The sequence below is a fragment of the Panthera onca genome, chromosome A2, assembly GCF_046562875.1.
Source record: "Panthera onca isolate mPanOnc1 chromosome A2, mPanOnc1 haplotype 2, whole genome shotgun sequence".
Classification (NCBI taxonomy): Eukaryota; Metazoa; Chordata; class Mammalia; order Carnivora; family Felidae; genus Panthera; species Panthera onca.
In genome coordinates, this window is record NC_138340.1 from 156,058,947 (window position 1) to 156,083,403 (window position 24,457).

General features: G+C 42.1%; 1 protein-coding gene across 1 annotated transcript in view; it reads left to right on the forward strand.

Moving 5' to 3' along the window:
* The window catches only part of MGAM (maltase-glucoamylase), a 91,416-nt gene that overhangs the window by 53,852 nt on the left and 13,107 nt on the right, over window positions 1-24,457 (forward strand). The window contains exons 25-43 of the mRNA XM_078438467.2: window positions 295-447; window positions 786-986; window positions 2,979-3,133; window positions 4,112-4,280; window positions 4,536-4,632; window positions 6,240-6,352; window positions 7,414-7,539; window positions 8,776-8,904; window positions 9,165-9,275; window positions 9,596-9,658; window positions 15,069-15,203; window positions 15,969-16,056; window positions 17,123-17,261; window positions 18,095-18,228; window positions 18,361-18,395; window positions 18,489-18,605; window positions 22,112-22,260; window positions 22,872-22,956; window positions 23,586-23,642. Coding sequence (XP_078294593.2) covers window positions 295-447; window positions 786-986; window positions 2,979-3,133; window positions 4,112-4,280; window positions 4,536-4,632; window positions 6,240-6,352; window positions 7,414-7,539; window positions 8,776-8,904; window positions 9,165-9,275; window positions 9,596-9,658; window positions 15,069-15,203; window positions 15,969-16,056; window positions 17,123-17,261; window positions 18,095-18,228; window positions 18,361-18,395; window positions 18,489-18,605; window positions 22,112-22,260; window positions 22,872-22,956; window positions 23,586-23,642 — 2,256 coding nt within the window. The remainder of the gene's footprint in view (window positions 1-294; window positions 448-785; window positions 987-2,978; window positions 3,134-4,111; window positions 4,281-4,535; window positions 4,633-6,239; window positions 6,353-7,413; window positions 7,540-8,775; window positions 8,905-9,164; window positions 9,276-9,595; window positions 9,659-15,068; window positions 15,204-15,968; window positions 16,057-17,122; window positions 17,262-18,094; window positions 18,229-18,360; window positions 18,396-18,488; window positions 18,606-22,111; window positions 22,261-22,871; window positions 22,957-23,585; window positions 23,643-24,457) is intronic.

The following is a 24,457-nucleotide window of genomic DNA, read 5'->3' on the forward strand; positions in this document are numbered from 1 at the left end:
CAAGTAAGGATGAGGAAGGGGAGTCAGGGAAGGAAAGAAAATGGGTGATCACAGAAGATTTTATTCTCCCTAATTCTCTCCTGAACATGATGTACAAGATTCGGATAGAGTTGGTACCTTTGCTCTCTTACCCCCCTCCCTCCATATAGCCCTGTTTATAGCAGCTCCAGTGCTGTGTTACTTGGATGTTGAGAGTCCGGTCTGGTTTCTATCTCTGCTCCTAAGAGAGGTTTCGGATCTTGCGAGGGTTTTGTCCTGAGCATTAATTTCCTTGTCACTTACCCATCCCTGCAGGTCGCCCTTATCACGGAACTTGATCTTGTCCTGGGAGAAGCATACACAGTGGAGTGGGGCCTGAAGATAAGGGATGCAGAAAAAATAGACTGTTATCCCGATGAGAGTGGTGCTTCTGCAGAAAACTGTGCTGCCCGTGGCTGTGCCTGGGAGGTAACCCTGCTGATGACGCTGACACACGCCAAAATCCACGGCACTTCATCTCCAGCTTCATGAGCGTAGCGCCAATCCCCATGTCACTACTTAAAACCCATAGAAAGGAAAGATTTCCAAAAGAACCCGAGTTTTTATCTGACTGTAAAGAATAGGTAGGGACAGGAGTAGGACCTTTCTTTTTTTTATAACTACTTTGCAAGGAGACCAGGATTTTAAATGTAGGTCGCTACCGAGGAGTATCTGGCTTTGTCTCCCTGCAGATTGCCTTTTCTAGCCCCCTTATATTTGACCATTCTAGGAACACATACTGAGCTGACGTTAGCTTTCCTTTTCAGGCGCCTAGTTCTCCTGGGGTCCCATTTTGTTATTTTGTCAATGACCTGTACTCTGTCGGCGACATTCAGTACGACTCACGTGGCGCCACTGCTACCGTCTCATTAAAGTCTTCTTTATATGCCTCCGCTCTGCCCTCGGTACCCGTGACCTCCCTCCGTGTGCAAGTGACCTACCATAAGAACTACATGGTGCAGTTTAAGGTATGTGTTCACAGTGCGTCTATGTATCACGTACTGCCTGGGCGGTTGGCGGTTCCATTACTTTTGCTAGTGGAGGTTGCAGAGCACTAAAATAAGTGTGCCCTTCTAAGCTAACCCTGCCCCAATATACTAGATCATTATCCTAGAACACCGAGAAACCGTTGACGGAACAGTGCTCTCTGTTCTATTCTGAAGAGATCGCGGTGTCTACTGTAAGGAAAGTGGTTGGGAGAACAAGAGTGAAAAAGGAGGCTGCCAGTTAGGTCATCCATGTGGGAGACCAAGTGTAGAGCAGGAATAGGAAAGGAGAAGAATGGCGGGCATCTGGGAGGACTAAAAAGGTAGGATCACAGGATCGGGTGATGCCTTCAAGTACGTGATGAGGGAGAGGGAGGCATCAAGAATGATTACCGCGTTTCCGGCATGTGTCTCTATATGGATGGTGGTGCTATTAACTGGATGGGAAAATGGGAAAGGCTTGAGCTTGGGCAAAATAAGAGATGAGTTCAGTTTGGGATGCTGAATTCAGGGTGTCTATGGAATAGCCACACAAGTGTAGTGATCTTTTTTTCCTATGATTTAATCACAACTAAGGATTAGTGATAGGCTGTTCTTATGTCTTTCTCTAGTAAATCGTCAGTTTCTCAAAGACAGGAATTTCTCTGTTCATCTCTGTGTTTCTAAAATCTGACATAGAGCTTGTATATAGTTAGTACTCAGATGTTTATTGAGAGAGTAAATGAAAGACATCAGGCGTTGCCCAAAACGTTCTTCACCACCTGCTATCAACCTGGACTCTGAGTCCCCTTACAACTTCTAATACAGGGAAAATGCTCTATTATCTTTCTGTCCTCACCAAAGCACTGGCCTGTGGTAGGCACCTAATGAATTTGAAGAAAATGAACTTGCTTGCATTTCCTGCATTAACCCTTTCTTACTCTACCTCCTGATCATACCATAGCTCTCTCTCCAGGACTTGACTTTTTTTTTTTTTTTTAAGTTTATCTTGAGAGAGACAGAGACAATGGGAGCAGGGGAGGCTCAGAGAGAGAGGGGGAAAGAGAGAGAATCCCAAGCAGGCTTCACGCTGCTGGCTGGAGAGCCTGACGTGGGGCTCGAACCCACAAACTGTGAGATCATGACCCGAGCCAAAACCAAGAGTCGGATGCTTAACCAATTAAACCACCCAGGGGACCCAGGATTTGTCTCTTTTTGACCCTGCTTCAATACTCTGTGCCTTTGCATTTATTTCTCTACCAGAAATGACTTTATCTCCTTGCTGTGTTTGGTTAATAATAGCTGCCAAGTTTTTAACACTCAGCCTGCATTTTCCTCGTGAAACCTTCTCAGTCTTCCAGTAACTGTGTTAGGCATTTTCTTCTCTATAATCTCACAACACTCCTACATCGCTCCACATTAGCACATATCATCACCCGGGTATTGTGGGTACTTCTTTTACCTCCCAGGAGCATGTGAATTTCTTTAAAACAACAGTCGTGTCTTATTTGATTTAGCGTGTCTGGTGTCCAGTACAGCATCAGGCAGGAGTAGAGTAGGTATTCAGTGAATCAATCTAGACCCCATTTTTAGCAAGAACACCTATGATTATTTTAATCAAATAGTGTTTTTGATGGATTTTTTTTTTCAATCACAGTAGCTTTCAGATATTCACATACACCCACATGCAAAGTAATAAATAATATATTCATACATACCAAACTGATTTCTAGACTGATTTTTCCAAGATATCACCAATGTCAAAGGGAATGTGTTACTGTGATAGGGGCCTTAAAAATGAGATATGACAGACTCAGATCAGAATGTGAAGTCTATTGTTCTTTGATATGGTAACTAAATCCCTGGTATCATAAGCTTCCAGAGACAAAGAAATATTAGCATTCAGACTCTGTGTCAAAGATACCACGTTTCTGCTAAGGATATGGTTTTCTAGAGTACTATATTTTCCTAATTTTTTTTCCCCACTCACCCTAGATTTATGATCCTAACAACAATCGGTATGAAGTCCCGGTGCCTCTCAACATACCCAGGGTTCCATCCAGCACCACAGAGGGTCAGCTGTATGATGTCCTCATCAAGAAGAATCCGTTTGGGATTGAAATTCGCCGGAAGAGTACGGGCTCTGTAATGTAGGTAGCTCCTAGTCGGATTTGGAATTGATGGTTACCTATACATGCACTGCCAGGTCCATTGTCCTTGGAGATACCCTGGCTCAAAGCATCACACCATCCATTTCCAGATTTATGAATATGTCACTCCTTTTGGGTCTGTTCTTATGAGAAATCTTTACTTCCCCGGCAATAATTACTAGACACTTACATATATTAGGGATTCATTCAACCAATGTTTATGGGGTGGTTAGTGTCTATTATCTCTATATTAGGTGGTTATAGAAGATGAGGTCTCTCTTCTCATGCCAAAAATTCATGGTAAATAACAAAGATAATTTAAGTTAAAATATACATAAGGAAGTTTAGATAGTGACAACTGCTATGTAGGAAAAAGAACAGGGTAATCAGGAGTTATGGGGGGTTGACTGCTTTTGATACTGTGGTCAGAGGAGGGCTCTCAGAGAAGGTGACATTTGAAATAGGACTCAGATGAGAAGGATCCACCCATGTGGATCTGGGGGAAGGGGAAGAACACTTCAGACAGATGGAAAAATAGGTGCACACGGCCATGAAGCAGGAGCAAGCTCGCCATATTAAGGGAGGAGATGTCCATTGTGGCTGGAGCATATTGTGGTCGGATCGCTCCAGATGTTAGGTAGCAAGTGGACCGTAGAAGAGAAGGAATAGGACCCCGGGCTGGTGTGGAGTGGTAGCAACGGAGGTGGTGACATGTGATGGGATGTGGCATCCTGGGGACAGAACTGAAGGAAGGCAGTGGGAGAGGAAAATAGGAGAATGAAGGCTGGCTCCAGGGCTGGTAGCAAGTGCATCTAGGATCATTTTAATGAAATAGACTTTGCGTTTGTGTGGAAGATTAACAGGCTCTTGGGGGGAGAGGGGACCAAGAGTTCTGTTGTCCTGGCAAACAGGGTGTTGACTGTTTGAAGCCAATAGGATAACCCATTTCTTTTCCAAATACACCCTTTTGTGTTGCAGTTGGGACTCTCAGCTCCTCGGCTTTACCTTCAATGACATGTTCATCCGCATCTCCACTCGCCTTCCCTCCCAATACGTCTATGGCTTTGGGGAAACTGAGCACACAGCCTTTCGGAGAGACTTGAACTGGCACACGTGGGGGATGTTCTCCCGAGACCAACCCCCGGGGGTAAGGAGAGAGCACTGGGGGATCTGTGTCTGCCTCTCTCTGCTCATACTGTGTGCACTTCATGCTTCATCTTCCCTGGCTAACCTTAGATGGTCACATTCTGCATTTGGACAGAGGGCCAATTTGTTGTCAGGCTCCTTTGTTCTTATGTATTTAGTTCACTGCATGGACCTTATCAGTCATTTTTTGTTGAGTTTCTTTCTCAGCCATGATGTCTTTTAACCTCTTACCGCTTCTCCCCCACAACTCTCCCAGTACAAGAAGAATTCCTATGGCGTCCACCCCTACTACATGGCACTGGAGCAGGATGGCAGTGCCCATGGAGTGCTCTTGCTAAACAGCAATGCCATGGGTAAGATGACACCAACATCTCCTCTTATTTCTGTGAACCAGTCATTCTTCTTTTTTTTTTTTTTTTAATTTTATCTAAATCCAAGTTAGTTAACATATAGTATTGGTTTCAGGAGTAGAATTTAGTGATTCATCACTTACGTATAATACCCAGTGCTCATCCCAACAGGTGCCCTCCTTAATGCCCATCACCCATTTAGCCCACCCCTTCACCTAACACCCCTCCAGCAACCCTTAGTTTGTTTTCTGTATTTAAGAGTCTCTCATGGTTTGCCTCCCTCTCTGTTTTTATCTTATTTTTCCTTCCTTTTCCCTATAGTCATCTGTTTTGTTTCTTAAATTCCACATATGAGTGAAATCATGTGGTATTTGTCTTTCTCTGATTGACTTTTTTCACTTGGTATAATATATTCTAGTTCCATCCACATCATTGCAAATGGCAAGTTTTCATTCTTTTTGATAGCTGAGTAATATTTCATTGTGTATAAATACCACATCTTCTTTATACATTCTTCAGTTGATGGACATTTGGGTCCTTTCCATAATTTGGGTATTGTTGATAGTGAACCAGTCATTCTTGAGTAATGTTAGAATGTGTTTGACTGAGGGGTGCCTGGCTGGCTTAGTTGGTTAAGCATCTGACTTTGGCTCACATCATGATCTCACAGTTAATGGGCTGAAGCCTCACATTGGGTTCTGTGCTGACAGTTCAGAGCCTAGAGCCTGGTTCAGATTCTGTGTCTCCCGCTCTCTCTCTGCCCGTCCCGTGCTCTCTCTCTCTCTTTCAAAAATAAATAAACATTAAAAAAAAAAAACAGAATGTGTTTGACCTAGCTGCTCCCTAAAGTCAAAATTATTACCCTGGGGACAGTGTTTTTGTTTTTATTTTCTATCTAGGCTTTCTGTTTTGTTTCAGTTCAGTAACATGTGGTAACAAGAGTTAACTCTTATTTGGCAAAAATGTAAGAAGGGATAGCAAGACCAAGGAAGTCCCAAAAATCCTGTAGGTCAGCTAGTGGGAACCATCTTTTTATTATGAATTAGTGGTGAAGCTCTGGGTAAGAGTGCTCACCCTGGGGGTATGGGAGTGTGAAGAAAATTTGTATGGTCTCTTGGAAAGAGGGTGGGAAATCAGGAGGTGGAGGGGAAAGTATGCATGTAAAAACTGGTGGAATCAGAGTAAGGTCTGTTTCTGACTTCAGAGTTTTATATGAATGTCAACTCTCCTGGTTTCGACAATGTACAATGGTTACATAAGATGTTGTCATTGGGGGAAATTGGGTGAACTGTACAAAGGACTCTAGTACTATTTTTGCAAATTCTCATAAGTCTTAAACTATTCTAAAGTAAGAGTAGTAATTTGAAAAGAGCAGAATGACAAAACATATTATAAAATAATAATAAACCCAATGGCAAAAAAAAAATCCAGGGGTAGCACCCTGTAGACTTTCACTTCTTTCAAGTGCCTAGTATGTAGGCATAGTAAAAATACTTTTTCTTCATATTCTATAATAAAGAGGCATTGGGAGAAGGAAAAGGTAAGAATTTCAGGGGTAATTCCTCCCCTTGGAAGTTTCCAGCTTGATTGATATTTTCCTATATCTTCAGATGTGACATTCCAGCCCCTGCCCGCCTTGACGTACCGCACCATAGGGGGAATTCTGGACTTTTATGTGTTCTTGGGGCCAACTCCCGAGCTTGTCACTCAGCAGTATACTGAGGTAGGAGGGAATTAAATTGATAATCAAGTATTCACGTAGTATCTTCTGAGTTCCCAAACCTACCTTTATTAGTATAGCTCTCAGATGATAACTGGAATTGTTGGTCTTTCTGGAAGATAGATATAGACTATAAAATGAGGAGACAAAAGACATCCCAAGAACTATTCAATTTGCAGCCTCTCAAAGCATTGCAGAGTAGCAGAAGTACTAGTGGTGCTACTGGTGGGGGTGGGGGTGGGGGTGGCGGTAACAGTGACGGCGGTGGGGGTGGGGGTGGGGGTGGCGGTAACAGTGATGGCGGGGATGGTGGTGGGGGGGGTGGTAACAGTGATGGCGGTGGGGGTGGGGGTGGGGGTGGCGGTAACAGTGATGGCGGTGGGGGGGGGGTGGGGATTGTGGTAACAGTGATGGCGGGGGTGGTGGCGGTAATGGTACGTTAACGGTGATGTGTTGGAGGTGGTGGTGGTAGTGATGGAGGTGGCGCACGTGGTGGTACAGTAATGGTGATGGTGATGTGGTAACAGTGATGGTGCTTGTAGTAACGGTGGTCATAGGGGCCACGACAGTTACTTTGGCAGCAGCAACGAGCATGCACATAACGTACTGTGTGTCATGGATCATTTTACATATATTAACTCATCCAGTCCTCACGGGAGCACCATGAAGCAAATACCAGTATTATCCCCAATTTACAGGTGCAGGAAGTGATGAACAAGAGGTTTTTACCTTCTGCATAGGGCCACCTAGCCAGCAGGGATTGGAGCCTGGATGGTGAGCCAGGCATTTTGCCTCTAGATGCTGAGTTTTTAACCAGTAAGCTACAATGCCTCTAGGATTCAGAGTAAAATCAGATTTTCCAAACCTCTTAGGGAAGAAGGTAAGATCCAGCAGAAAGCTTTCTCCAAGGTGTCCCTGTGGCTTTTCATCCTCTTGGTTTCTCTCCGTATTTGAATTTGCTGCTTATCTAGCTTGGGGCACTGGAAAGATGTTCTTATTAATTTGTTGACAATGTCAATCCAGATTCTCCTTTTGAAGGATGAAGTTTTCTGTCTATTTTCCAGTTGATCGGTCGGCCAGTGATGGTTCCTTACTGGGCCTTGGGATTTCAGCTGTGTCGCTATGGATACCAGAATGACTCTGAGATTGCCAGCTTGTATGACGAGATGGTGGCTGCCCAGATTCCTTATGTACGTTCTCCATATGTGGTGTACTGGCTCTGGGATCTTATGGCCAACACTAGCTGTCTCTGTATGGGGATTTGCTTGACTTGGGGGGCAGGGGTTCTATAACTACACAATTTTAAAACATTTAGTCAAAAACATCATTGGTATCATAAAAATGAAAGGTTACTCAAACAGCAGTTTTGCTTAAAACAATAAAATGGCCCAAATTCAGCCATACCACCACATGTGTAGATATAACCTCCGTTCCATCACTCTGCTGGTACAGCACAGTCTTCCCTCAGCTTTGAGCTAAGCTTGTAGATAGGGATCTGGTTTCCTGATGAAATACATATGGAAACAAATTCTGTCCTTCACTCGAGGGCAAGAGGGGTCCAATAGTCAGAGAAATTGATCCCATGAACTTCTTACATTTTTAATTTTCTTCTATTTTCTTGTTGTTTACAATTGTTGCTATTAATGATAAGTATAGCATGCAATATTTCTTTTTTTTTTTTTTTTTTTTTTTTTTAAAGGTCAAATTACTTGGTTTCGGTTCGGATTCATCTGTTTACCTTTTTTTTTTTTTTCAACGTTTTTTATTTATTTTTGGGACAGAGAGAGACAGAGCATGAACGGGGGAGGGGCAGAGAGAGAGGGAGACACAGAATCGGAAACAGGCTCCAGGCTCCGAGCCATCAGCCCAGAGCCTGACGCCGGGCTCGAACTCACGGACCGCGAGATCGTGACCTGGCTGAAGTCGGACGCTTAACCGACTGCGCCACCCAGGCGCCCCGCAATATTTCATTTTTAAGAAAGCTGTGTCTGGTAACCCCCAGGATTGGATATTCTAAAGCAATTACAGGGGATTTTTTTTTAAAAGGTAGATTTGCCATCCATCCAGTTGTATTAGTACTGGGTAGGTTACATTATATTATTTTCTCTGAAAGTGAACCACTGATCCCAGGGCCAGCCTCCTGGGGCAGGTAACCACAATCATTCATACCAGCCATTCACAAGGCACTTTCTCATCTTCCCTTTTCATCGGTCCTCATAGTAGCCTTGACAGATATGCATTATCGTCTTTTTTTTTTTTTTTTCTATTTTACAACTGAAAATTTGAAAATTTCCCAGAACGTAATACCTGATACCTGGGATTAGAAAAAGTAAAAAAAAAACATCTGAAATCCACCATCAGTTAGTAGAGGCGTGTTCTCACCTGGAACACGGGGAGCCTCTCACTTTCCTTGTGTGCTCCCCCAGGACGTTCAGTACTCAGACATCGACTACATGGAGCGGCAGCTGGACTTCACCCTCAGCCCCAAGTTTGCGGGATTTCCAGCTCTGATCACTCGCATGAAGGCCGACGGGATGCGGGTCATCCTTATTCTGGTTGGTCCCTCTGTGAATGGGTGAAGTCCGTTGAGGACAGCGAATGGGCTTAGTGAGGGGGGAAGCTTCATATTGTGTTTCCCTCCATGTTATGAGCAGAGAAGTTGAGGTTCAGTGAGAAAGTGTATTTCCCAGAATGCACAGAAGCCCTACAGTTCAGGAGGAAGTTTGTGCCCTTCTGTTTGAAGAGTTCTCCTTTTTTCTGTCCTGAGATGTTCTCTGGCTTTGGTCTTCTCACCTGATCTGAGCTTCGATTTCAGGACCCAGCCATTTCTGGGAATGAGACACAGCCCTATCCTGCATTCACCCGGGGTGTGGAGGATGATGTCTTCATCAAAGCTCCAAATGGTGGCGGCATTGTCTGGGGAAAGGTATGACCAGAGTGGTGATCTGCTAATCCCCAGCCTGGGGTTAGGTAACTGTTGGTGTGTTTGTGCATGTTGTTTTTGGGCCTTTTCCATTTGGGTCCTGAGATCAGAAGGTCTCATTTTCTCAGTCAATATTTGTCAACACGGTTGACATTTTTAGAGAATGTACATGTATATGTGCATTATGGGATCTACTTTTCTCTAGAACAAAATCAAAGTATTACCATCCCCATGGTATGGACCTATGGTATATAATTTCTCAGGAAATACTATATGAGATAAATTATTTAGTGCATTGCTTTTGAACAGTTTTCTCTCCACAGGTGTGGCCTGATTTCCCTAATGTCGTTGTAAACGGGTCTCTAGACTGGGAAAGTCAAGTCGAGGTAAAGGGCCCTTTGTGGATGTGGGTGAAGTCATGACTGCCAGGAGGGTGCAGCTGTACCCGGGATAGCGGACATCCCCATGCCATGGGTGGGGGTGTGGCCAGGAATACACTGAGGGATTTTGTCCTGTGTGCCCATCTGTGTGCCGGTCACTTTACATGTAATATTTTACTCCCCGTTGGGATGTAGGTATTATCATCCTCAGCATAACTAGGATTCAGTGAGCTTAAATTACTGGTCCATGGTTTTAGGTGACTGAGTGATGACTTCAAATCCAAGGCTGTCAGATTCCAAAAGCCCATGAAATTTCCCCCTCCAAGAAATACTGTTTGCCTAGAAATAGTATATTTGTTGTTGTTCTTGTTTTTGAGTATCCCTTTTAAACATAGTCTCCAAACCCTGTCTTTAGCAATGGGATCTTTTTCTCTGTAAATTTGTTTTCCATGGACAAGCTTGTCCATCTTCGCTCTTATACATCCCTTATCCTTCTTTGGGTTTCTCAATTGTGCTCTTACCTTCCAGTTCCCAGCCTTGCGTTAAAACTTGCTTTCTCCAGGGTACAAGTGCTTACCTGTAATCGCTCTTAGATAGGGATTCAAGGCAGAGGACCTAGCTTCCTCTTCTCTCTGTTGCTTCTCAGAGGAAGCCACTTGAAGTTTATTGGTCCAGGCAGACCACATGGACACAGGAATCTGCCAGGCCAGAGAAGGTCAGGGTCTCCTTGGCAGACAGACATTCATTCATTCATTTGTTTATTAATTCATTAATTAATTCTTTTTTTTTTTTTTAGTATTTTTCCCCAGCACAACTGAAGTATAACTGACAAAATTGTATATTTATTTAAAGTGTACAGTGTGGTGATTTAATACATATATATCATGAAATGATTATCACAGTCTGGTTAATTAACATGTCCATCACCTCACATATTTATCATTTATCTATGTGGGGTGAGAATACTTAAGATCTACAGTCACAGCAATCTTTAAGTGTATAAAACAGTGTTTTTAACTATAGTCACCAGGCTATACATTAGATCCCCAGAACTTACTCATCTTAACAATGAAAGTTTATACCCTTTGACCAGTATCTGCTCATTTCCCCCACCCATTCCCCCCAGTAACCACCATGCTACTGTCTATTTCTATGAATTCAACTTTTTTTTTTTTTTAGATTCCACATATAAGTGAGATCATATAGTATTTGTTTCTCTCTGTGTAACTTTTTCATTTAGTATAATATCCTCTAAGTTCATGTATGCTGTTGCAAATGGCAGGATTTCCTTCTTTCTCATGGCTAAATAATATTTCATCATATATATATGTATATATATATATATATACATATATATATATGAATGCATACATATGCACACCACATCTTCTTTATAAATTCATCAATTGATGGATGCTTAGGTTATTTCCACATCTTGGCTATTGTGAATAATGCTGCAATGAACGTGACAGTACATATATATCTCTTTAAGATACTGATTTCATTTTATTCAGGATACATATCCAGAAGTGGGATTGCTAGATCACATGGTAATTCTATTTTTAAGTTCTTGAGGAACTTCCATATTATTTTCCATAATGGCCATGCAAATTTATATTCCCACCAACAGTATGCAAGGGTTCCCTTTTTTCCATGTCCTTGCCAACAGTTGTTATCTCTTGTCTTTTTGGTAAGAGCTATCTTAACAGGTATAAGATGATATCTCATTGTGGTTTTGATTTGCATTTCCCTGATGATTACTGACGTTGTGTACCTTTCTGTGTACCTGTTGGCCATTTGTATGATTTCTTTAGAAATATACCTATTCAGGTCTTCTATCTAATTTTTAATCTGTGTATTTGTTTTTTTTTATTTTTTAAGCGTTTTTATTCATTTTTGAGAGAGCAAGAGATGGAGCGTGAGGAGGGGAAGGGCAGAGAGAGAGGGAGACACAGAATCTGAAGCAGGCTCCAGGCTCTGAGTTGTCAGCACAGAGCCCAATGCGAGGCTCAAACTCGTGAACCAACCACGAGATTATGACCTGAGCCAAAGTCAGATGCTCAACTGACTGAGCCACCCAGGTGCCCCATAATCTGTTTATTTGTTTTGCTTTATGTTTTGCTATTGAGTTGTGTAAATTCCTTATATATTTTGGAAGTTAATTTCTTATCAGATATATGGTTTGCAAATATTTTCTCTTATTCCCTGGGTTGCCTTTTCCTTTTGTTGACTGTTTCCTCTGCTGTGCAGAAGTTTTTCAGTTCTATATAGTCCCACCTGTTTTTTATTTTTGTTTTTGTTGCTGATGCATGTGGTGTCAGACCCCATCTCCCCACATCATTGCTGAGACCAACGTCAAGGAGCTTTCCCCTGTTTTCTTCTGGAAGTTTTATGGTTTCAGGTCTTATATTTAAGTCTTTAAAAAAACTTTTTAAGGTTTTATTTATTTTTGAGAGAGAGAGAGAGAGAGTGCAAGCAGGGGAGAGGCAGAGAGAGAGGGAGACACAGAATCTGAAGCAGGCTCAGCACAGAGCCTGACACAGGGCTCTAACTCATAAACTGCGAGATCATGACCTGAGCCAAAGTCGGACACTTAACAGACTGAGCCACTCAGGCGCCCCTATGTAAGTCTTTAAAACAGGTTGAAAATTTTTTGTGAGTAGTGTAAGATAAAGGTTTTGTTTCATTCATTTGCATGTGGACATCCAGTTTTCCTAACACTGTTTATTGAAGAGACTATTTTTTCCCATTGTGTGTTCTTAGCATGCTTGTCAAAGATTAACGGATGGTATATGTATAGACTTCTTTCTGGGCTTTCTATTCTGTGTCATTGGTCTACGTATCTGTTTTTATACCAGTACCATGACTTTTAAATCATTATACTAGGAAAGGGCCCACTTCAGCAATGAAGAGGTTGCCTATCACCATACAAGCTCCACATTTCATCAGCCATCACAAACATTTGGAAATCTGTGGGGCAGTTTGGATTATTACAAGGGGAACACCAAATTGCATTTATTTAGTGGGACGTGACTAGGGATGCTCGTAGCTCTGATGGCGGGGGATGTTCCACCAAGAAGTCTCCTGCCCCAAATGCCAGTTGTGTCTCTCATAAGAAGCACTCCATTAGGGGGCCATGATATGTATTTGATAGCACATAAGAGATTCTCGGTAGATAGAATAATTATGAGTATTTATATTAATGAAACCCATTTCATGAGGCCAATGGGGGCGAAGCTCCTGATATCCAGGTCAGGCTCTGCTGAGGGTAGTATAAAACAAACAAACATGCAAATAGCAGGAAGCCTGTGGAAAGCAGATTTCTGAGTCTGACGCTTAGATTTAATTCAGTAAGGCTAGGATTAGGCCTTAGCATTGCATTTTGGTAGCAGACACACAGTGGGCTCGAAAAGTGATCCTATGGTCAGGCGTGCAGGTGAGTGCATCCCGAGTTGAGACCAAGGAAGGTGAGGGTGGAAGTAAGAAGGAGGGAGACAGAGCCACAGCTTTGGGGAATGGCAAAACATTTATTTCATGGGTCAGAATCATCAGAGCACCTTTTAGTGAAGTTAATGAATTTGAGTTGGTCAAATTTCTCCCTTGGATCCCATATGGGATTCAGTTATGACTCTGGCATGGTGGGTATTGACTCTGTTTACCCTAGTCCTCTATCCCCCACCCCTACTCCATGTTTCTAACCCTGCCTGAGCTGGACCTCTGTTTCTGGTGAAAAGTTATCTTCTTCTGTTTCCACATTTCTACCTCTATTTTCTAACAAGAAGGCATCTCTGGGGTGCCTCCCTTTCAAAGCATTCTCAGTGATGTGGTTCACTACCTCTTACTACTTTGTGAGCTGGACCCCTGCATTCTGTTCCATTTCTGTTATCTGCTTTGTGTTCCTTTTTTGCCTTTTATCTAGAGATATGGGCTCCTACTTGCCTTTTGTCTGTTGTGTGCAAGAACTGGAGGTTTCCTAAACTAAGTCCTCTTTCTGTGGTCCCCCCTCAGGACCTACCCCCTCTGCCACCAGCATTACTTAGCTCTTTAACTCTTAAAATGCACTGAGAAGCACAGAGGAACCTATTTACTGGGACATACAAAAGACCATACACTTCCATCACAAGCAACATGGGCTGTATAGAAATTTATGAATATTTGCTGCTGCTCAGTGGTGTGAATTCACAATTATGCACCAAGCATTTATTTTATGTCAGGTTCTAAGCTAAGCACTGTGGAGGGTGCAAAGACCAGCCAGATGAGTATAAAAATAAAATGAGTTTTGAGATGCTCTCAAAAACCTTACAATATAGTTAAGCTTTCGATCCACTCTCCAGGTTAAAATAAAGACAGATTTTAGGGGCGCCTGGGTGGCTCAGTTGGTTAAGCATCTGACTTCACCTTAGGTCGTGATCTCAGAGTTTGTGGGTTGAGCCCCACATTGGGCTCTGTGCTGACAGCTTGGAGCCTTCTTCGGATTCTGTGTCTCCCTCTCTCTGTCCCCCTCCCCTGCTTGCACTCTGTCTCTGTCTCTCTGTCTCTCTCTTTCCCTCTCAGAAATAAATAAAAAAAGACATAAAAATAATTTTAAAAAAAGACAAAAAGGAAGCTTTTATTATTTGAGGAAGACAAAGAGAAGGGGGGGGTAGTGTTAAACTTCCCCTTTAGCTCCTCCTAAATTACTTGACACTGTAATTCTCAAGTGATTCTGCAACTGTAGTAAACAGTTGCCCACTAGTTAGAGATCTTTTCCCTCATCTCCTTTTTCCAGTGAGAATGAGACAGGAGAGCACCTGGATGTTTCTTTCCAGCCTGTTGACTGTTTCAAGCTGTAGTCTCTCCCTGGCTCCTGTTTTGTCTGTCTATCTATCTATCCATCTATCTATCTATTTAAATTCAAGTTAGTTATCATATATGTAGTATTGGTTTCAGGAGTAGAATTTAGTGATTCCTTACTTACATATAACACCCAGTGCTCATCCAACAAGTGCCCTTCTTAATACCCATCACCCGTTTAGTCTGTCCCCCCAACCACCTCCCCTCCAGCAACCCTCAGCTTACTCTCTGTGTTTCCTGCGAAAAGTGATCCTATGGCCAGGCGTGCTTAGGCAATGGCAGGACAGAAGTTGAAAGTTAACCATCTAACACGTGAGACAGTGACTGCTACCATTCATGTTGATACAAAGAGGAAGACAGTCCATGGATGCTTTCCAAATGCTAAGAAGGTGTCTAACTTATGCTAATGTCTCTTCTGTGCACTCATTATATTTCAAATAAGCCGAGAAGGTTATTTAGGCTCTGTTTGGATTATCTCTCACCATGTGGTACAAGGATGTGTATGAGTTATGCTCTCAGGAAGTGCCTTTAGGCTATCTAATATCATTTTGGTGGACAAACCCACTATGTTTAATGTCTACAGCAATACCGAGCTTACGTGGCCTTCCCAGACTTTTTCCGTAATTCAACTGCCACATGGTGGAAGAGGGAGATGCGAGAACTATATACCAATCCACGGGATCCAGAGAAGAGCTTGAAGTTTGATGGCATGTGGATTGTAAGTGTGTGGGTTTATGTCTGTGCCCATGTGGACAGGTGACTTTCTGTCTTTGTGTGTCTGATCTTATGTGATCATGACCTTTAATTAAGAGGGATAATAATCATCCAAGAAAGACCTTGGACATATCTGATTGCAGCTCCTCCAGTAAAACACCAAGGTGATTACTAAGGAATTTCTTGGAATTGAGCCTTGCCTCATACCCTGAGGGAGGATTTGTTTTTTTTTTTTTAATTTTCTAGCCAGTTATTCTGGAGAGCTTAATTGATCATTCTAGTCAATTCTCAGCTGGATTTGATGAGTCTCCCTGGGCTGGTATCTCCAGGATTGCTGGAAGGTTAATGATTTGTTCACTGCTTCCTTGTGTCTGAGTTGACGGGATGTGATGATTTTATTTTTTTAATTTTTTTATTTTTTTTTCCAATATATGAAATTTATTGTCAAATTGGTTTCCATACAACACCCAGTGCTCATCCCAAAAGGTGCCCTCCTCAATACCTATCACCCACCCTCCCCTCCCTCCCACCCCTCATCAACCCTCAGTTTGTTCTCAGTTTTTAAGTCTCTTATGCTTTGGCTCTCTCCCACTGTAACCTCTTTTTTTTTTTTTTTCCTTCCCCTCCCCCATGGATTTCTGTTAAGTTTCTCAGGCTCCACATAAGAGTGAAACCATATGGTATCTGTCTTTCTCTGTATGGCTTATTTCACTTAGCAGGGATGTGATGATTTTAAAAAGTAAGATGTATCTGTGTTTGACATTTCTAGGATATGAATGAGCCGGCGAGTTTTGTGAATGGAGCAGTGCCCCCAGGCTGCAAGGACGCCACTCTGAACCACCCTCCCTATATGCCACGTAAGAGCCCTCGGCCTTCTCTGTTGGCAGAGTCTGGGCTGCAAGGAGTGACCTCTGCAAGGGCCCGGCAGCCAGGGTTTATCCTGACTGTTCAGGGCACACCTTAACTGGTGTTGTGTTTGTTTTTTTTTTTTTAATATTTATTTATTTTTGAGAGAGAGAGAAAGAGAGACAGAGTGCAAGCAGGGGAGGGGCAGACAGAGAGGGAGACACAGAATCCAAAGCAGGCTCCAGGCTCTGAGCTGTCAACACAGAGCCCAGCACAGGTCTTGAACTCACGGACTGCGAGATTATGACCTGAGCCGAAGTCGGACACTTAACCAACTGAGCCACCCAGGCGCCCATGGTGCTGTGGTTTTTAGGGGGCCAAAGATTAGCACATATCAAGCACTTTACCCAGTTGAGTGTGTGTACAAGTTACTGACCCTATTGGCTGAATTTCTCAAATTTGTTCGAAAAAAACTTAACAGTGGTGATGTCCCCAAAGGATTCTAGAACTAAGTTTCTTAATTCTTCAGACTTGTGTGAATCCCTCCATGGGAGTTTGTTGTGCCACCAGTGGGGGGAAAGTAACAGCTTCCCCTTATCGTGGAGTCTTTGGACTTTGGCGCTAACACTTGTGTTCATATCTTGGCTCCAGAAATTAGATTCACTATGAATTGTATGACCTTCAACAGATTACTCGATGTTTCCAAATCTCAGCTGTTTGAATTGTAAAGGGAGATAGTGATATCTCTCTTTTTATAGAGTTACGATAAGAATTACCTGAAATGATTTACAAGAAAAAAGCTTAGACTACATCCTGTCACGTGGTCAGGTGTTTGGCAGCTTTGTCTTCTCCCCCTTGCCCTGCTCACTTCTGGAGAACTTTGCTCTTGTGAAAACACCCGTGGGCTCCATTGCAGCTCAGAACCGTGCACATTCCCCTGCCCCTGGGGAGGAAGGAGGAGAGGGACCCATGTAGGGGTCAGATTAGTCTTAAGCTCCAGTGTCCAATCCCTTAAAGAGAGGTCAGGGGTAAAGAGGATTGAGCGTGACATTTATATCACTAGCTCTTTCTCCTCAGATTTGGAGTCCAGGGACTTGGGCCTTAGCAGCAAGACCCTGTGCATGGAGAGTCAGCAGATCCTGCCAGACGGCTCACGGGTGCGACACTATGACGTGCACAGCCTGTACGGATGGGCCCAGACCAGACCCACCTACGAGTGAGTGGCCCTCTCCCTTCTCTGGTCCACACGACCCGCAGGGCCAGCCAGTGGCTGATAGAGTTGCTCTGCTTTTCCTTTCATGCACCCTCTCAAGGGTTAAGATTTTAATTATGACTGGGTCACAATTCTTATTTATTAAGTGAACACGAGCATGGAGCCAGGCATTGTTAGAAGGACAGGTTTAAGCAAGACATGGTTCTGCCGGTGGGAGACTCGATAGTCCTCGTGCAGGAGGCACATATGGAGACCCAGGCAATGATCACACAGAGCAGCTGATGCCATGATTAATTACAAGAGGTGAAGGGAACACAGAGGACTGGCTATCTCTTTCCTTTATTTCATAAGTGACTCATCTCTGTTGGGTTTGTTTGTTCGTTTCTATTTCTTGTTGGAGAGCCAACTGATGGTCTACTGAACTAGCACTATCCCATTTTGTGAGCTCAGTCAATGAATAAGAAGAATTATTCTAAAGAAGCCTTCTAAAGGAATTTGCCTTCTTCCTCCCCAAATATCAAACCTTAGTACTTAGTAAATACGTAGTTATTTGTTACTACTTGTTATTTTTAAGGTTACTTGTTATTTTTAGGTGATCCAGTAAGTTTACTATAAAGTTCTTTGTAAAACACTATGTAAAGGCACAACTTATTATTCTCTCTATCATCTAGGGTCAGTCAGTGAGGATGCCATTATGGCTCAGATTTCTGTATTTCTTCCAGTAATGCAGGAGATATTTTGTCACCATGCCTCATGCTCAGAAACCCCGGGAGGAGAAGCTCTGTGGCCTTTCCTCCCCTAATCTCCCCTATATCACCTTGCTCCCCTCCATCCAGAGCTGTGCAGGAGGTGACGGGACAGAGAGGGATTGTCATCACCCGCTCCACATTCCCCTCTTCTGGCCGCTGGGCAGGTCACTGGCTGGGAGACAACACAGCTGCCTGGGACCAGCTGAAGAAGTCTATCATTGGTGTGTGGGCTTATCCCAAGGGGCTTCTGCTGGTGGGAAAGGGGGTTAGGAGTCTTGGTAAAGGATTCTTGAGTGGGGAGAAAAAGGCAGATCACGAGTACTGCCTCTGACACAGCTGTGGTCTCATTGCAGGCATGTTGGAGTTCAGCCTCTTTGGCATATCTTATGTAAGTGTCTTTGGGGTCACTTCTAATCCCCAAGCAGGTTGTAACATCTTTCAGAAATCACCAACAGGCTTGTTTTATTCTACCTTGCTTCAGACAGGAGCAGATATTTGTGGATTCTTTCAAGATGCTGAATATGAGATGTGTGCTCGCTGGATGCAACTGGGGGCCTTTTACCCCTTCTCGAGGAACCACAACACCATTGGGACCAGGGTATGATGCTAGCTCATAGCTCAAAAGTTTTATATCACTAGGAATACAGCCTCCAAATCTGAGCTACAATTAATGCATTCTGTATTCTCCGTGCCATCTTCAAAACCATTAAACCCTCATCTTTCTTGCTTGTTTTATTTGATACACTTAAGTGTTGTGAAATGACTACCACAGCAGGATTAGTTAACACCTCCATCACCTCACATAATTACCATTTCTTTTTTGTGGTGAGAACATTTAGTATTTACTCTTTTGGCAACTTTCAAGTATATGATATAGTATTGTTAACTATAGTCACCATGCTGTGCATTAGATTACCAGGATATATGCATCTTGTATCTGGAAGTTTGTATCCTTTGACTGACACGTCTCCATTTCTCCCATCCTCCAGCCCCTTGATAACCACTGTTCTTCTCTTTAATAGATGTGAGGTGATATTTCATTGTGGTTTTGATGTGCATTTCCCCGATGACACATGATGTTGAACAGCTTCTCATGTATCTGTTGGCCATCTGTATGTCTTCTTTGGAAACTGGAAACCAATAATAGGAGGAAAACTGGAAAACCCACAAATATGTGGAAATTAAACAACCAATGGGTCAAAGATGAAATTGAAAGAAAAATTTTAAAATATCTTGAAACAGATGAAAATGGAAACATAACATATCAAAACCTGCAGGAGGCAGTGAATGCATTTCTAAGTGAATGCATTTCACCTACATTAGAAAAGAAGAAGCCGAGTCTCAAATAAACAACCTGACTTTATACCTCAAGGAACTAGCAAAAGAACTAAGTCCAGAGTTACCAAAAGATCAGAAGAGGAATAAGTGAAGCAGAGCCCAGAAAAACAACAGAAAAGATCAACCAAACTAAGAGCTGGTTCTTTGAATAGATAAACAAAATGACTTGCTAAGGAAAAAGACAAAAGCCTCAAATAAATAAAATTATAAATGGAAAAGGAGACATTAGGACTGATACTACAGAAATACAAAGGATCACAGGAGACTACTATTATAAACCAACAAATTGGACAACCTAGAAGAAATGAATAAGTTCCTATGAACATACAGCTTACCAAAACTGAATCATGAGGAAGCAGAAAAGCTGAACAGATAAATAATGAATAGGAGATTGAATTAGTAATAAAAAAATCATCCCTCCCGCCCCAAGGAAGCTCAGGACCATATGTTTTCCCTGGTGAATTGTATTGAAAATTTAAAGAAGAATCAACGCCAAGACCTCCTCAAACACTTCCAAAACATTGAAGAGGAGGGAGCACTCCCAAGCTCATTTTATAAGACCAGCATTACCCTGACACGAAGGCCAGATAAGAACCCTACAAGAAAGCTATAGGTCAATATCCCTCATGAATGTAGATCCAAAAATTTGCAACAAAATACTAGCACACCAAATTCAACACATTGGAAGAATCATACACCATGATCTAGTGGGATTTAACCATTGGATGTGAAGATGATTCAACATACACAAATAAATAAATGTAATACATCACATTAATAGAATGGAAGATAAAATTCATATGATCATCTCAATACATGCAGAAAAAAATTTTTTGACAAAATATAACCTCCTTCCATGATGAAAGCTCTCAACAAATTGGGTGTAGAAGGAATGTACCTCAACATTATAAAGCCATGTGTGACAAGCCCACACCTAATATTATGCTTAATGGTAGAAGCTTGAAAGCTTTTTCTCTAAGATCAGGAATGAGACGTGTGCCCACTCTCACTAGTCCTATTTAACATAGTACTGGGAAGTCCTAGTCAGAACAGTCAGGCAAGAAAAAGAAATGTAAAATATTTAAATCAGGAAGGAAGTAAAATTGTCTCTGTTTACAGTTTATATGATTTTATATGTAGAAAAACCTAAAGGTATCATTGAAAAACTATTAGAATGAACCAATTCAGTAAAGTTGCAGAATGCAAAATCAACATACAGAAATCAGTTGTGTTTCTATCCATGAACAGCAAATATCTAAAAAAGAAATAAAGCAATCCCATTCACAGTAGCATCAAAACTCAATAAAATGCTTAGGAATAAATTTAACCAATTTGTGTATTGTGAAGAATACACAAATAAATGGAAAGATATTCCATGTTCATGGATTAGAATTAACATTATCAGTGTCCATACTACACAAAACCATTTATAGATTCAATGCAATGTCAAAATCCCAATAGCACTTTTCACAGAAATAGAAAAAACAATTCTAAAATTCACATGGAATTACAAACAACCCCAAATAGCTAAAGCAATCCTGAGAATGAAGAACAAAGCTGAAGGTATCAAGCTTCCTGGTTTCAAACTATATCACAAAGCTATAGTAACCAAACAGTATGCTATTGACATAAAAATAGATAAATGGAATAGAATCGAACATACAGAAATAAACCTTGCACTTACTATGGTTTGACAAGAGAGGCAAGAATACTCAGTGGAGAAAAGACAGTCTCTTCAATAAATGCTGTTGGGAAAACTGGATAGTGACATTCAAAAGAATGAAACTGGACCCCTATCTTATACCACTCACAAAAATTAACTCAAAATGTAGTAGTAATTTAAATGTATGACCCAAAACAGTAAAACTTCTAAAAGAAAACATAGGGAAAAAGCTACTTGACATTGTCCTTGGCAATGATTTCTTTGGACATGACACTGGGAGCACAGACAACAGCAATAAAAATAAGTAAGTGGAACTATATCAAACTCAAAAGCTTCTGCACAGCAAAAGAAATAATCAAAAACTGAAAAGGCAGCCTATGAAATGGGAGAAAATATTTGTTGTTTTTTAATTTTTAAAAAATGTTTTATTTTAATTTTGGGAGAGAGTGAGTGGGCAAGGGGAAAAGAGAGAGGGAGACATAGAATCCGAAGCAGGGTCCAGACTGTGAGCTGTCAGCACAGGACTCAAACCCATGAACTGTGGGATCATGACCTGAAGCAAAGTCAGACACTTAACTGACTGAGCCACCCAGGCACCCCAAATATTTGTAAACCATCTATCTGAAAAGGAATTAATATCCAACATATGTAAGGCACTCATTCAAATCAGTAGCAAAAAGCCGCAAACAACATGATTTAAAAATGGGTAAAGGACCCACACAGACATTTTTCCAAGAAGACATACAAATGGCTAACAGGTACTTGGAAAGAGCGTCATGTTTTAGTGAACCAGATTCCTCAGTGTTCTTTACATTATTTTGTTTGTTTGGTTAGGCTGTGTTGTACTAAATATATACCCAAAAGAATGTCTTAGAGAGAAATTTCATCAGCTGTATTCGGAAAGTGTCAGTGACTTCTTTAAGTATATTAAGAATATTCTTTGCCTCAAAAAAAAGTCTAAAAAAAAAGAATATTCTCAGTCTCATCTGTAATCGATTTTGGTTTAGCTATATATGATCTTCATTTGTAATAAACGTTCAGGGACTTCTTTAGGTCCCCAGGTTCCCTTAGTGAGCTCTAAACATTCTTCTTTTCTCCTTTAGAGGCAAGACCCTGTGTCCTGGGATGCAACCTTTGTGAATATCTCCAGAAGTGTCCTGAAGACCAGATATACCCTGCTGCCATATCTCTACACCCTGATGCACATGGCCCACACGGAGGGCAGCACTGTCGTCCGGCCTCTTCTCCATGAGTGAGTGTCAGACGGAATCCCAATGACTAATGAATAATATCATTCTATGTAGTGGCTCCTGAAGAAAAAATTTCCTCCAAATTAAGTTAAAGACACAATTGCCCTTTGCCATAAGCTTTCTGGGACAGACCATACATTATAATTCCTTTTAGCACAGTGTCAGTCATGCACTAAGTCCTTGACAAAAGGCTACTGAATGAAAAAAATTCAAAGTGATACAGTACAACACAGAATAATTTCTTTCTAAGTTGGGCATATGAAAAGCTACCTATCTTTTGTAGCCGCTCAGGTCACAAGACAAGGCCAGATGTGAGGGCTGAGGATGTGAGGGCTGAAGGCCATTCTTGCATTTAAAATATGCCATGGTTAAGAAACATGGAGGTATTGATAGGTGAGAACATGTCTAAGTTCATCCATTTCTGGGGTTTGAAAACATGATAGACAGAAAGTAAGTATACAGCTGGTTAAGGGAGACATAGGGAAAGAGTAAAGGAAGACGAAGAACGCAGCTGGATTTCTGACTTGGGTCTGAACTTGAGGAGTTTTCTTCAGGGTCTTGGCCTGAAGCCCTGTTGGGTTCCTGATTGTGGTACCTTGGTTTCTCTTTCCAGGTTCGTGTCAGACCGGGTGACCTGGGATGTGGACCGTCAGTTTCTGCTGGGCCCAGCCTTCCTGGTCAGCCCTGTCCTGGAGGCTGTGAGTACGGAGGTGTCTGATGACTAGAGAATTACAGCTCTGAGACCCAGTGACTAGAGGCAACAAAAGAGGACTGGTCTGCTGGGGCTTCTGAGATGTGATCTCTTACCCCATTAAAACAAATTTTGCAGGATTGTTTGTACCATGTGCATAACCTTGTTGCCAGCTAGCCCTTCCCTTCCTTCTGTAAGACATCCTCAGGAAGCAAAAGCCATATTTCACTTTTTCTATTGATGTATGTAGGCTTCTGGTTAAAATACCAGCCAATTGCATTCTCCCCAAAACTTACTGCACTAATCAGAATCCCTGAAGTACTGGTACCATAAAATCTACAAAAATTTTTTTCTGCCCAAGACCCAACCTCAGTTTATCTCTTTAGAGAGAATATGGGGTGACTGTCTAAGCAGATGATTTTTCCCCACAGTCCTGATCCCAAAGGGCTTTATGGAAACTGCCAGTCTGAGGCAGGCAAATCTCCCATTTGAGAGGAAGGGAGGAAAGAAAGGTTTCCCCAACATTGCTGGTCTTTAAAAAGATGAGCACGTTGGTCCAAGGCCACCACTATTGTTTTGATCCTTTTACTGTACAAATGGGTACCTTGCCCAAGCCTTGTTTGTGTTTAATTTTAGAATGCCCGAAACGTCACTGCATATTTCCCCAGAGCCCGCTGGTATGATTACTACACGGTAAGTTTTTCTGATGATTTATACAATTTGGGGAAAATGGTAGAGTGAACAGGCTTTAGAATCTGATAGCCCACTGGTCGAATTCTGGCGCTATAACTCATTTGATGTATGATCTCGGACAAGTCACTTTTAACCTTGTAGCCTCAATTTTTTTTCACCTCCAAATTGGATAAGAGCAGTCTCCTCACAGAACTGCTATAAAATAATTTATTTTGTGAGTGTTCTTTATGTGTGAGTTTTCATCTTCCTCTATACCACCACTATTCACAATGGTGTGCAATGGAGACACTGGAAGACACTGGAAATTGTTCTGTAAACTGTAGTTTTTGTTCATATCCTCCCTTCGGGACTGTCAGTTCATATGTATAGGGGCCTTTCCTCTCTGTCTTTTTATTAAATGTCTCCGTCTGTAGCACAGATGCTCAAGGAGTTGTTAAATATAATCTCCCGAGGTAAGCATAGTCTTGGGCAGTGTGTAAAATGCACGTGGAGGTACGGGACCCAACTGTTGTGTGTGGAAGCAACACAAGTGTATTCAGAAATGCAAGATGAACACATCATTCTCTGTCCTAGAACATCTGCAGGCTAGTCTGAGCCCAGGAGACTCAGCTGGGAAAATGGGGCCTCTCAAAGCAACCTCAGGGCCGTTTGCTCCCATGGGGACACAAGTCAGGCTTCGATTCTTGCGGAAAATCAAAAGAGGCGTTTCCTCTCCTTGTAACCGGGCCTACCTTCTGACTTTTCTGCAGAGAGCAAAGCAGAGGGCTCGAAATACAGCAAAAGGGGAACAGCAGGAGGGCAAGAGGTGGAACATA